Source organism: Mauremys mutica, chromosome 11 (genome assembly GCF_020497125.1).
Source record: "Mauremys mutica isolate MM-2020 ecotype Southern chromosome 11, ASM2049712v1, whole genome shotgun sequence".
NCBI classification, from domain to species: Eukaryota; Metazoa; Chordata; order Testudines; family Geoemydidae; genus Mauremys; species Mauremys mutica.
In genome coordinates this window covers 7,448,979-7,463,042 of record NC_059082.1, presented here as the reverse complement: position 1 = coordinate 7,463,042, position 14,064 = coordinate 7,448,979, and the positions used below count along the sequence as shown (strand labels likewise).

The 14,064-nt window shown below is 44.5% G+C and overlaps 1 protein-coding gene across 6 annotated transcripts in view; it reads right to left on the bottom strand.

Moving 5' to 3' along the window:
* Window positions 1–14,064, bottom strand: part of PCSK6 (proprotein convertase subtilisin/kexin type 6) — a 267,354-nt gene that overhangs the window by 15,399 nt on the left and 237,891 nt on the right. For all 6 annotated transcript variants that reach the window (XM_044980726.1, XM_044980728.1, XM_044980727.1 and 3 more), the window contains 4 exons: window positions 13,804–13,992; window positions 12,217–12,353; window positions 9,338–9,517; window positions 1,382–1,484 (listed from right to left, as the gene is read on the bottom strand). In XM_044980726.1, the coding sequence (XP_044836661.1) occupies window positions 1,382–1,484; window positions 9,338–9,517; window positions 12,217–12,353; window positions 13,804–13,992 (609 nt within the window). The remainder of the gene's footprint in view (window positions 1–1,381; window positions 1,485–9,337; window positions 9,518–12,216; window positions 12,354–13,803; window positions 13,993–14,064) is intronic.

Below are 14,064 nucleotides of genomic sequence, written 5' to 3'. Positions count from 1 at the left end.
GGGATTGCTTTGTAAAATACAAGTTGCAATAACCAAGTCTGAACTGATAGTATGCAATCATCTCATGTGAGATACAAATCAATCCAAGAGAAGAAGATTTAGGTGTCAGGACGTCTAGGTGTTGGGGCAGTATGTGTGCTGGCTTCAAAGGATTATACTACCAAGTATAAATTAAACAGATGCACATTTAGACATCTGAAAAGCAAAAGAGTATGGATCCCAGTTCCCAGAAGGTACAGTATTCTCAGCTCATTAAGTCTGGTATTTAGCTGTGCAAGTGCTTGGTTCTCATTTGGTATTTATTGTAAAGAAATGCTGCTTATGCAATTAACTCCAGCACTTGCTTGTCTGACTGTATCAGTGGGATGGTTACTGCACACCAGTCATCCTACCAGACAGCTCCCCTCATCAGTATTTTTACTTGCAGAATTACTAGATCATTTCATCCTTTAAAACAATCTACTCCTATTTATTCTTTATTAATTATCAAGGTGTAAACTGAATTTCAGTGGTTGGGAATGGTCTTTAAAACCGCTCCCATAAATAGCATGGGATTCAAAGGTTCTTACAGTTCCCCCAATGTTAACGCACACTGACTTGATAACTAGTTCTATGGGCAAACATTTCAAAAGAGCCAAAGTGATTTAGGAGCCTACATCCCATTTTCAAAAATAATTTAGGCCCTTCAGAGCCCAAGTCTCATGGGAAACACCAGTCAAATGGAAACAACTTTCAGTAACTACCCATCAGAGCGGCACTGGAATCGGTGACCTTTAATGATTTAATGTTCTAGGGCACTCATCACCGCATGATCTGAGTAGCATCAAAACATTAACAATGCCCTAGAAGGCAGGGAAGTACCATTGTCCCCCTTTTATAGGTGGGGCTTGGAGAGATTGAGTGACTTGCCCAAGGTCACCCATGGTATAAGCAGGAAGAGGAGCCAGGTCTGGTGAGCCCTGGGGCGCTGCCTTAACCACAAGACCATCCTTCCTCCCCACCACAGGCAACTGGTTCATCTTTCTATTAACAGATCTCAACCAGGCTTCTCTTTCAGATGATATTTCATTAAACTAGAGTGTTCATCATACACTAACTTGTGAACAAAACAATGGCCTGGTGGTTAAAGCACTGAACGAGGATGCAGCAGTTCAAGGTTCAGGTTACAAACTCCCTATAAGACCTCAGGCAAGTGACTTCATCTCTGTGCCTTATTTTCCCATCTGTAAAATGGGACCAATAATGCTCCTGCACTACCATCCTTTGTCTGTTTAGATTATGAGCTATTTGGAGGAAGGGGGCTGTCTCTTATTAGTAGCACATTCAGCTCCTAGCACAAAAGGGCCACTGCTGTAATGCAAATAAATAATAACATCATTACCTGCCAGCTTTAACACTTCCAAGACTGTAATGGATGCAATTCAAGCACTGATCTGCATTAGGACCATCGCAGCCTTTGTTGCCACATTCAGGATGACATGGACCTTAAAAGGAGAGAAAGATTTTTGCTGAAAGAATTGGCACAAGTTCTTCCAAGCACACCCCAGAAGTGTTAATGTCCCATCGCCATGTGTGTAAATGTATGAGGTGCTGAGAAACTATATTGAGGGGGGCTAACTCCGGAGGAAGATAAAACAGGATAGATTTGGCCCTGCTGCTTTGAGAATTTTAAAATTAACACGAACCCTTGGCACAGAAGAGCCGGAAAGCCATTCCAGTCGATTTGTCAACAGCCCCCCTAACATGTATGTAGAGGAGGGGGACAGAGTTATCATACACAGCATCCAACAGCCAAAGGACAAACTGCTGCCATCAAATAAGACTTCATGTCCATGTTCTATATGTATAGAAAAACATTTGCACAAACATACATGTGTTTATGTTAATATGTGCTTTGATTTTGTGTTCATGTGTGCTTCTCTCCTAAGCAACGACTGAGCATTTATATTATCTGGCTAGTTTAATAATATTTAGCTATCAATGGTAACAGATCCATATTCATATGTTACTAATTCAGATTGGTTATAGAGTGAAAAAGTTAAGAAGGAATGATAGAAAAGAGCCTTATCTCTTTAAAGGCAGGAAATGTGCTGTAACCAGGTCGACACTTCCAGCTAGGACAATTATTTTCCAATAGCATCGTCCAATCAGATGTGAAGGTGGCAGTTGGAAGAAAACTATATGTGCATATACACCACCAAAAAAGAAAGAGGTAAAAGTGATACAGGAAATACAGGGACTGAAATCTCTCCCAAAGCAGTGACTATGAGCCTGAAAGCCCTTCGAAAACCTACCCTGGCCATCTCATATGATACTATTCTATCACCATCAGAGGAAACAGCTTTGTGGGGCATAACAAAAGTAACTGAGGGGGGAGGGTGACCCTAGAGACAAAGGCAGAGAAGGGAGACAAGAGGCACTGGATACCAGGCTGTGTCTCTGACAGCCGTCTGGCCAACATACTCGTGTACACTTGGGAAATTCTGCAGTGACTTCCCACCGTTGCTACCTCCAGCTTGACTCCACCCAAGTTACCAACACTGGGGGCTCTGGCGTAGCCAGGCCATTAGCTGCTGCCAGTGTTTTAAGCACTGTGAGTGAAATGCTGGCCCCCCTGAAGTCAATGGCAAAACTCGCATTGACTCTCACGGGGTCAGGATTTCACCTTGTGTCATCTAACACTGCTCAAAGCAGGTCTAATACATATACGTAATGCAATGTCCCTGGGAGAGTTATTGGCAGTGGGGATTGAACCTTGGACCTCTGGATCTAAAAGCATGAGCTGCTATTGCCTGAGCTAAAAAAATGTGCTTTTATTGGTCAAGGCTGTAGCAAGCTTACTAACCTCAATGTGGTCCAGCCACCACTGGAAGGGACATATCACTCTGGTTACATAGTTCTATCACAGAGCTGAGCCTGTGTTCCACCTTTGCATTTCTTGATCTTCCCAAACAACATTCTTTTCCCCTCATAATTTAGCATTTGCCCTTAGCCTTTCCCCATCCCTACAAAAATCTCAGCCTCTGCCGACAGCCCGGTCAATAGAGTCTTTTGTTTTGTTTTGTTATAAAGAGTCTTGCACACACATCCCCCATATCTACACCGACACCAGCCTCGCTTTTGCATTTCCTCCATCCTTTCCAGTTCCAGCTGTATTTTGTGTGTGGCAGTGTCCTGTTTGGCTTTTTGTGGAATGTTTTTCTGAAGGGTTTGGAACCAACCCCGTCTCCATGTGCAAGGAAATAGCAGATCTTTCTCATTCCCCTGACATCGGCACGACCAATTTGTGGTAGGGGCGATGAGACATTTTATTTTTCAACTTTTAATTTTGTTCCCCCTTGTAGCATCCATTTCTTTACTGTCAGTGTGTGGGCTGGTGGATATGTCCAGGCTGCTCAGCTCTCTATGGCCCAGAGCAGCCCATCCCACTTTCCTCCCACACGACTGTGTGCACCACTGCAGCACCAACAGCTGTAAGGGAATTTGGAGGCTCTCTTATCCAGCCTAACTCTAGTGCCCTTCCTCCCAGAAACAGGCTTGTTTTAGATGCTCAGAGAGCACAGCTTGACTCCTCTCTCCTTTTCACACCAACCACCTGGTTAACTTGCCCAACCTTCAACACAAAATGTTGCAAGTGCAGCCCCATGACAGACTGTAGCATGCTCCTGAGATGCCATCCCCCTAGTTCACAGCAACCATGCTCAAGTGCTGTTCTGCATCTTCATGTTTTGTTTCTTATCTCGGGTGAATCTTGAGAACGATGCTGGACTGGCCAGTGGGTGACCGAAGACTCGTGTTTACCCAGGGACCAGCAGAACCAGCATGGACAGCAACAGCACACGTTGCCTCATGCTGCTCCAGAACCCACCTCCGAAAAGTGGAGAGCAGGTCTGTGTTTCTACTGCCCATTCAATTCTGACCTCTACAGACACCAGCAAGAGTCCATGCTATGGTGGAGACACCGGGAACAGGACTGACACCATCTAGGTCAATGATCTAGCAGATGGCAATAGCTTTTAGTTGCTGTGCCAGGATTTGAACTGGTGACCTAGAAGTCAGAGGGTTTGTATCCCATTGTCTAGTCCTTGAACCTATATTTTATTACGAATATTTATCTATTGACAATTGAACTACAATGTTATATTCTCCTAAAACCTCTGCAACTCAAACACTAGGCAATGCCAGACTGCAGTACTCTGCTACCACTGAGACTTTGTAATGATACACTGTGCCAGAGGCACTGGCTGGGAGATGGAAAGAGTTGAACCAACTCAACTTTCATTTTAGAGACTTCTCCAACTGCTTCCACTAGGCCAACTCTCTTGAGATGCGCTGAAGCTGACTTCTGGAACTAGCAGCTTCACTTGGTCCAGAGGAAAACAGAGAAGTGGGATATGGGAAAAGAGAAGAGGTGGACGAATAACAATTTTTAAACTCACTGGCAATGCTGAAAAAAAATTGTAAAAACTTGTTTGGCGTCAAAACCAAAATGAAAATTTTCATTGAATCAAAAAGTTTTTAAAAAAATCAGTTTGGGGTTGAATGAAATGTTTTGTTTCAATCTTGAACATTTTGTCATGTTTTGGATTTAAAAAAAATAAAATTAAAGGAAATTTTTCAACAAAAGTGATTTTGAACAGAAAAATTACAACGTTTTGATGTGTTCAGGATTTGATTTTGTTTTCAAGAAAAACTATTTGGCAAAACTGACACAAATTCACAAAATGTTTTAGTGTCACCGAATCTGCATTTTTTTTTTCCAAAGAACAATGTTTTGTGGGAAAAGTTTTGCCCAGTGCTAGAGAAGAGTTGTCTTAGTCTTAACATTCATGAGCTCCTTAACCAGGTAGGCTGGTGTTCTAGTAAGTCGAGATGGGCCTGACTCAATACTCTATAACTCACCCTCATCAAACTCTGGAAAAGTTTTGTTCTGAGGCACTTGGGCTACTTGTAACCAGAGATCAGAAGGGTGGGTGTGCAGATAGGGAAGTGGCTGTGAAATAAAGGGGAATGGGTGTGGGAATGATTTGCTACCAAAATTAGCTGGCGAACATAGGAGCTCTCCAGAAAGTCCAATTTCATTACAGATGCAGGTTCGTTAGATAGACTAAGGCAGCAGAGACACGTGTCCTAAGAATTCAACTGCCCAGCTCACCTAGAATTTCTAGTCAAGCTTAAAAACCATCCGTACTATACAGATTTTCAAAAACTATCCATTTGCACATTGCACCTCACCATGGTTTATAAGACCACAGGAAAAACAACAGTAGACTAGTGTGCAAATAATACAATTATTTTTGGAACAAGCTGGAAAAGACAGCTGCAGCTGCATTGGTGGTAGTGTTAATATGAGGGGTGTTAGTCCGTTCCAAAATTCTTTAAGTCAATCCTTCACTGACTCCTGAATTGTCAGTTTTGTTGGTGTGCAGGAAGGTATTGCATAATTAAGAGATGTGTATGTTCAAAATGCAGCCCAACATTTATCTAGCAGCCATAATATTTATATGAAGAACATCTGCCAAACCAAAGCGATGCAGCTTTTCTTGCTAATCGTTTATGTGCAATGTTAAAAGGCCCAAAGAACAGATCACTATTCAATAAAAATCCCATTATAGCTTCTCTTCTGTGGGCACCTTGTGAATTCTCTATGTCACACGTGTTGCTAAAGGTGCTGCATGTAATTATACAAGTTTATGCCGTAGAGAGAATTTTTTTTTTTTTTTTTAGCAGCCCTTCTCTCTCTTTCTCTCTCTCTCTCTCTCTCTCTCTCTGTCATGTCCGCTAGTCATTCATGGCACTGAAACAGTAACTACAAGGCAATTCTCACTTTGGCTGTAAGTTCCCAGGGGCAGAGACTGTCTCTAGACAATACCATAATATAAATAATAATAATAATAATAATGACATAAAAGTCAATGGGTGGAGATAGGTTGGGCTGATTCTCATTTATACTAGGCCCCTGTATACTGATCTGGCCATAAAGGCACCACAAAGTCATGCAAATGTACTTTGAGCTTCCTGCAAAGGAGCTGTAGGGCGGGTCTACACATACAGCGCTGCAGCTGTGCCACTGTAGTGCGTCGGGTGAAGACGCTCTGTGCTGATGGGAGAGAGCTCTCCTGCCGGTGTAATAAAACCGCTTCTGTGAATGGCAGAAGCTATGTCTGCAGGAGAAGCTCTCCCGCCAACGTAGTGCTGTGCATACGAGCACTAATGTTGGCGTAACTTATATTACTCAGGGGGGAGGTTTATTCACACCCTCGAGCGACATAAGTTATGCTGACATAAGCTGTAGTGTAGACATAGCCTGAGTGTAAGGGCATGTCTCCACTGCAATGGGAGGTGTGATTGCAGCATGGGTAGACATACCTGCATTAGGTTTACCTGCACTAGCATGGCTAAAACTAGCAGTGTAGATGTGGGGGCAGAGGCTTCAGTGCAGACTAATACCAGCCCATACCAGGGTCCCTGGCTCATACGGCCTGCATTGAAGCTCATGCCACCATGTCTGCACTGCAATTTGTCACCGGGATACTGCGGGACATGCCACATCTGTCTGTGCTACAATCCCTCTTCGGACTGAACTGCAGCTACACCCTAAGTGAGAATCAGGCCAGGACACATTTTTCACTGACCTCAGTTAATAAACCAGAGCTTCCTATTACAGCCTGTAAGTTTTTCCTTGAGCAGCCCCTGTACCTGTTGACTTGGAGAATCTTTACAGTATGGCGCAGCAGTCTTGTGGTGGTGCTTCACCCCACTGATGTGTTCTGTAAGTCCTGCTAGCCTCTACCAAGACTACAGAAGAGAGGTTGCTGCCACAGCTGTATCCTTGTTTTCCATAGGCTGGAATTTTCTTAAGGGGCCAAAGGGAAGGGCCCAAACCCCAGAAAAATTCACTGGGAGATGATGTCTAACTCTCTTAAGATGCTTTGAACAATCCCAACCTTAAAGAACAGCCAGCATCTGGGGCAGTAGGGTCAATTTCCATTGTAAAATATAAGAGACCAAATTCAGGCCTGGGTGTTCTCAGCAGAATTTCTCCTATGGAGTCAACAGAGCTGCATTCACATACACTCACTTACAGTGAAATGAACAAGGCGGCAAACTCAAAGCCAATCAAAGGAAATACTTTTTCCACTCAACACATAATTAGCCTGTGGAGCTCATTGCCACAGGAAGTCATTGGGTAAGTCTACACTGCAAGGCAAGCCCAGGGTTAGTAGAACTTGAGTTAGCAGACTTCAGGTTTGTTAACCTAGGGCTTGAGTATCTATTCTTATTTGTTACCCCAGGTTAGGAATTGTTCAACCCCAGGTCCCAACATTGGGCTCCAGCATCTACACTACATTATGGGGTCAAAATCCAACCACCCATATCCCAGAGTTCCCTGGTGCCCTCCCAAAATGAGGCCACTTTAGCTCTTTGCTTGTGGTGCAGCGTGGGAAAACGTGACTATCTACCAAACTTGACTGTCCAGAGGACGAAGAAAGTCAAACTATGGAACTGTAGGATACTTTTGGCGGACTCCCAGAGCATGAGTCCAGTGGTGCTGCATCTACAATGCAAAGCAATAGGGCTTGAACCCTGAGTCCTGGCTTGACTTAGGCCTTGTCTACACTACAGGGGAAATTCAATCTAAGCTACACAATTTGAGTTACGTGAATAGCGTAACTCAGATCGACATAGCTTAGATCTACTTACCACGGGGTCCATGCTACGTGATGTCGATGGGAGACGCTCTCCCGTTGACTCCCCCTACTCTTCTTGATCCGGTGGAATACAGGAGTCGGTGGAGTACAGGAGTCGACGGGAGAGCTATCTGCAGTCCATTTAGCAGGTCTTCACTAGACCCGCTAAATCAACCGCTGATGCATCGATCACCAGTCAATCCCCTGATAAGTGTAGACAAGCCTTTAGGGTTGGACCCTCTAGCCCCAGGGGGTCCTGAGACCCCAGGTCCAAGCCCTGAGTTAGTGTGATTTGTATGTAGACCGAATGGGGGCCTGAGCCTGAGTTTGAATCCGGGGCTTACACTACAGTGTAAACATACTTATTGAGGCTAAAAATTTAGCAAGATTCAAACTGGGATTAGGCCTTTATATGGATAACAAGATCATCCAGACTTGTCACAATTAATGTTAATAAAAAATGGAGGAGTAGCCTTATGCCCAGAATAGAACAGTGGTAAGAGTGTCTGAGTTAGTAGTCAAAGAAAGAATAGCTTTCTGCCACAGAGAGAAATTATATGAATCTGAAGAAATTTGGACCCCGTTTCTAGATACATTTGGATAAAAGTGTTGTGATGGCTCAAAGAAGGCCAGACCTCCATTCCAGCTAACCTCTCTTCTACCCCCTCCACCCCTACTCCCCTCCTTCCTTCCTCTCCCGATTCACGTATTTCTTCTGCTACTTTAATACTGTTCCCCCGTCCCTAACATGTTACGCCTATGTAGTACTGTCTGGTTGTGTATTAACTGATCTTGCAGCTTTGACAAGTTGTAAAATTGCGTAATTCTACTGGTGATCCCATGAAGCGTGCAGGATTTGGAAACATATACAAGCTGTCACTCATTTACATTTTTGTGATTGTCTGGTTTCTTTATGAAAAATCAATAAAAAAATTAACCACAAACAAACATTTTTGGGGAAGGGACAACAAACCCCATGCTTTCGAGTTTGGGCCAATCACTAACTATTAAGGTACGTCTACACTGCAAAAACACCAATAAAAAAGCCAAAAACTAAAACAAAAATGCAGCAGGTAGCCTCAGAATCCAGGTCAACTGCCTCAGGGCTTGTGCTACCTGGCTAACAGCAGAGGTGTCGCTGTTCCTGCTCAAGCTGGAGTGAGGGCTCTGAAACTCAGGAAGGGGGAAGGACTCGGAGCCCATAGCATGAGCCCCAGTTGTCCTGGGCTCCAGGCTCACAGTCACGAGGTTTTTTTGCACTGTAGATGTATGCTTAGAGACCAGAATGAGACAACGTGAGGGGCAGATTATCCCAAATCGACTACTGTGGGGTCCTTACACCTTCCTCTGAATCAGCTGGTGTTGGCCATTGTCAGAGACAGGACATTTGACTAGCTGGACCTCCAGTCTGACACTTCCTGTGTACCCCAGGGCTGAATCTGGCCAACTGGTGGCAGCAGAGGCCAGGGTGCGTAGGCCAGGTAGGATAAGGATTTCCATTCTCTTTTTCTCTCCTCCTCTCCCAAAGGAAACAAACCATAAACACAGCACAAAATGTCTCTATCTACACTGGCAGGTACTGATTTTTTCAGGGAAGCAATATTCAGCTGCAAGTGAAACAGATCAAGGGGCTGCAGAGGTTTTACCTGTGTATTCTTCCTCCTCTTCCACCACCTCCATCTGACTCTGGAAAACTGTTGTTTTAGAGGGCTCCATTTTGGGCACTGAAATCTCCAGCATCCTTGATTGGGAGTGATGGGGAGTGGTTGCGTTGTAAGGGTGTTCGGCTGTTCCATATAAAATGAGACTCCATTCCTTTAACTTCCCTGCAGTAGATGCAACAGTGACAATAAACTAACACAGGGGTCGGCAACCTTTCAGAAGTGCTGTGCCGAGTCTTCATTTATTCACTCTAATTTAAGGTTTCACGTGCCAGTAATACATGTTAACGTTTTTAGAAGGTCTCTTTTTATAAGTCTATAATACATAACTAAACTATTGTTGTATGTAAAGTAAATTAAGTTTTTAAAATGTTTAAGAAGCTTCATTTAAAAATTAAATTAAAATGCAGAGCCCCCCGGACTGGTGGCCAGGACCTGGGCAGTGTGAATGCCACTGAAAATCAGCTTGTGTGCCGCCTTTGGCACGCGTGCCATAGGTTGCCTACCCCTGAACTAACATTTCACCTTCCACTTCTCAAAGCCCCTTACAAACAAGGATCAGTAAGTTTTCAGACTGCTGCTCAGAAGTGAGCATAAGTTCACCCATTTCACAGCTGGTGAAACCAAGGTGCACAGAAGTAAAACATCTAGTCTAGGGACATATGGGAAAGCAGTAGTGGGAACTAGGACCAAAACCCAGGACTTCTGACTCCCAGCAGAACTGCCAGGAAATGTCACATATGTAAAATTTGTACGGTATAAAAGTAGCCAAGAAAGCACAAGCAAGATCATTCAATACAAATCTTTACTAGACCACAGAGCTTCTGGACTAAATTAAGGTAGCAGTTCAAGGCAGCCATGGAATTTTTAATGCGTTAACTCCTATGTGATAAACTGCAGTTTCACTAGCTGCTTAATAACTGAATTATGGAGAGAGCCATTAACTCCAGAAGCTATAATTGGAGATAAGGAGACTTATTTTTGTCAATGTCTCCAAACACATGTTAAGATTATTTTTAGGGCTGTTTTCCACAGTCTTCTAAACAGAGGATTTTTTCCCCCTAACATGATTGATTTTTAAAAACAGGACTAAGCAAGCAGCACCATTGGCTTGTAAACAAGACAGTGTGAAGGAACATCAGTAGATTATTCTGGGTTTGCTCAGGACAGTGGTAACTTGGATCAAATGGAAGATATACGCTATAGAGCTGATTAAATGGAATAAATAGGCTCAGGAGTGAATGAGAACAAGTTACAAAGCCTTAAGCAGCAGTAGAAAAGCAGCATCTCTAGAAGTAGCCTTTTCTACAGCAGGAAATTATAACAATTCAATTTAGGGTTAGAGTTTAGGGTGACTTCTGGGCCTCTGCTGCTCCGATGGTCCCTGCTGGAGGGGGACCCGGCTCCAGTGTTGGGGGTTGACTGCCCCCGGCCGCTATTCACAGGGAACACTCCCCTGATGGCTTCCTGGTGCCTCAGGCCGCTGCTTCAGCCATCCCAGGACCACTGCTGCTTGGGTGGTCCCCAGGGCACCCCCAGGACTGATGCTCAGGCGCTCCCCAGGGGCACCCCGAGGACCGCTGCTTGGGGCAGTCCCTGGGACCAGCCACACTGGCCACTGTTCGCACAGTCCCCAGGATCAGCTGCTCGGGCGGCCCGGAAGTCAGCCGCACCAGCTGCTGCGGAAGTCACAGAGGTCGCAGAAAGTCATGGAATCTGTGACTTCCGCAACCTCCATGAAAGAATCGCAGCCTTACTAATAATTCATCGCTGCTTAATAACAGCACAGCTGCTGAAATATTATTCTCCACTTAGGTCAAAATTAACTTGGCTGTACAAATTAATTACTAAATTATTTAAAAATAACAACCCAATTTAAGCCTCCATTCCCCTTCTCCAGTTCTGTATTTATTACACACTTCATGTCATCAATATTTGATGCCACAGAAGTCCTTTGACTGTTGCCTGGTGGCTGTCCATGGTCTGCCTCGATTCTGATCTCAGTGAAGCAACCTCACTAGGTTTGCACACTCTGGAACTGCATTTGTTGCTCCAATTACTAATGCTGTGCACTACCTTGGAGGTAGGTAGCTGGCCATTCACACATTCCCAGAACACCAGACATAAAATTACGGCTTTTCCATTTCTTTGTTTTGAACCATTATATTCTGATTTTGTAACCTTTGTTCTTGGGGTCAGCAAATTTGGTTTCACAGTAATGCTAATTTTACAATTAATTCTTAGATTATCCTTTGATAGACAAGTTTGTCAACCCCTTCAGCATAAAGAATTTCCTCAGATTTCATCACATCAAGTCCTATGAGACCTCGAGAGGACATCTAGTCCAGCCCCCTATGCTGCGGCAGGACCAAGTAAACCTAGACCATCCCTGACAGGTATTTGTCTAACCTGTTCTTAAAAGCCTCCAGTGATGGGGATTCTGCAACCTCCCAAGATAACCTGTTCCAGTGCTTAACTATCCTGATAGTTAGAAAATGTTGCCCAATATCTAACTTAATTGTTCCTTGCTGCAAACTAAAGCGATTACTTCTTGTCCTACCTTTGGTGGATGAGCACAGTTGATCACCAGATTTAGGTATAGATGCAGCTACCTAATTTTATGCACCTACATTTGAAACTGTGCTCAATAACATCCTTTGTATTGCAACATTTTCCTTAAGAATCATGGCAACGTTATACCCCACAAACCCAGCTGAAAGCATAACTCTAGGTAAGCACAAACATTTGCATCGAGTACGACATGGTCAGTGAATGAGCATGATAGCTGCACTCTAAGCATCACACCAAATTAGTAGCTCAGATGCTACTGGTGACAATCCAGAAAGACAACAGCGTGTGCTCACCCCGCCTCTCTGGGTTGCGCATGTGGGATGGCGTGTCATGGATCTTCAGAGTCCATTCCCCTTCTGCCTTCTCCCCCCAGCAGTGGACAGTCATGAATTCCCAGTTTTTAAATCCTTCGTTGGAGATATCAAACGCTCTGCAATTGAAGAGTAGCGTCAATGCATTACTCAAGACAATTAAACAGGGTGCACTGCGAGGTGCTAAGAGATATGCACCCTAATGGCTTGTCACTGCAGTGCAGACTACTAGGGAGCAAACTGCAGAGTGCACCGACAGTGCTACGTTTGAACTGCTCCGTGTGGACATGGCTGATGCGAACTAAGAGGTACCTAGCTTGCTGTAACTTAGGGCTGTTTGAAAGAGGACTATGTTAACATGAACTAGGTACCTTTTAGTTGTGCCAGAAGCCTCCACGTGGGGCAGATAGAATGCAACAGTTTGGTGCACTCTGCAATTCACACCTCCGTAGTCTACACTGCGGCACAGCCTAGACATAGCCTAAGGATATGTCTACACTACCCACCGGATTGGCGGGTAGTGATCGATCTATCAGGGATCGATGTATCACGTCTCATCTAGACGCGATACATCGATCCCCGAACGCACTCCCCGTCGACTCCGGAACTCCACCAGGGCGAGAGGCGGAAGTGGAGTCGACGGGGGAGCAGTGTAGGGCTGGAAGAGACCTCAGGATGAGAATGACCTTGACAAAATGCTGAATTTCATCTTGTTGATTTCAGACCATTTCTCCATTTTGTCAAGGTCATTCTTATCCTGAGCTCCAAAGTCATTGAGACCCCTCCCAGGGTGGTGTCCCCAGCAAACGTTATAAGCATACTCTCTACTCCATTATCCACATCATTATGAAAATGCTAAATAATAATGCTGGACCCAGAACAAACCCTTGTGGGACCCCACTAGATACGTCCTCCCAGTTCAACAGCAAACTATTGACAGCTACTCTTCGACTACCGCCTTTCAAACAGGTCTGCACCCAGCTTATAATAATTTCATCTAGACCACATTTGCCTATTTGATGTAGGAGATTGACATGTGGGACTGTGCCGAAACCCTTACTAAAAGCAATATAGATCATGACTAAACTTCCCCATATCCACCAGGCCAGGAACCCTGTCAAAGAAGGAAATTAGGTTGATTTGGCATGATTTGTTTTTGACAAATCCATGTTGCTATTACCCCGTTATCCTTTAGGTATAATAACCAATTGACTGTATAATAATCAGTTGCAGTGTTTTCCAGGTATCAAAGGTCATCTGACAGATCTATAATTCCCCAGATCTTCTGGCACTAGGCCTCATTTTGACATTTTCAAAATGAACCGTTTCAGTGCTTTGTTTCATTAAGCTTTCCACCGAATTCTCCTTCTGGCCTAACATTTTCCAGAAGCCTTCTGTGCAGATTCACCACGTCCCAGTCAAGCATATACATTTTGGGGGTTAGAGGAGGGAGAAGAGGGAAAGTCACCCCTTCTTTTAAAATGTGCAAAACATGATGGTAGCCAGTCCCAAGCTAACCTGGCCCTGCGTGCTGCAACCACATGGCCAGATAGATTCAGCCATTCTAACCTTCTTGCCAAGAGCTGAGACTCCGTCCCTGACGGAGAAGTTAAGTTAATCTGCAGGTCTCCGCGCCGAGGGTGCTCAATGCTGACTCGCACTATGACGTGCTCCAGGTACACCACGCGTTGGTCGTAGTGGTTGGCGCAGGCGTTGGTCACGGTGGTTGTGCGCACCATCTGGTCGGCATGGATGTCCCTAGAGGAGAAGCCAGGACAGTTTGCAGTGGAAAGGAGAGCAACGTGCTACCACTGGGGGAACTGAGTTACA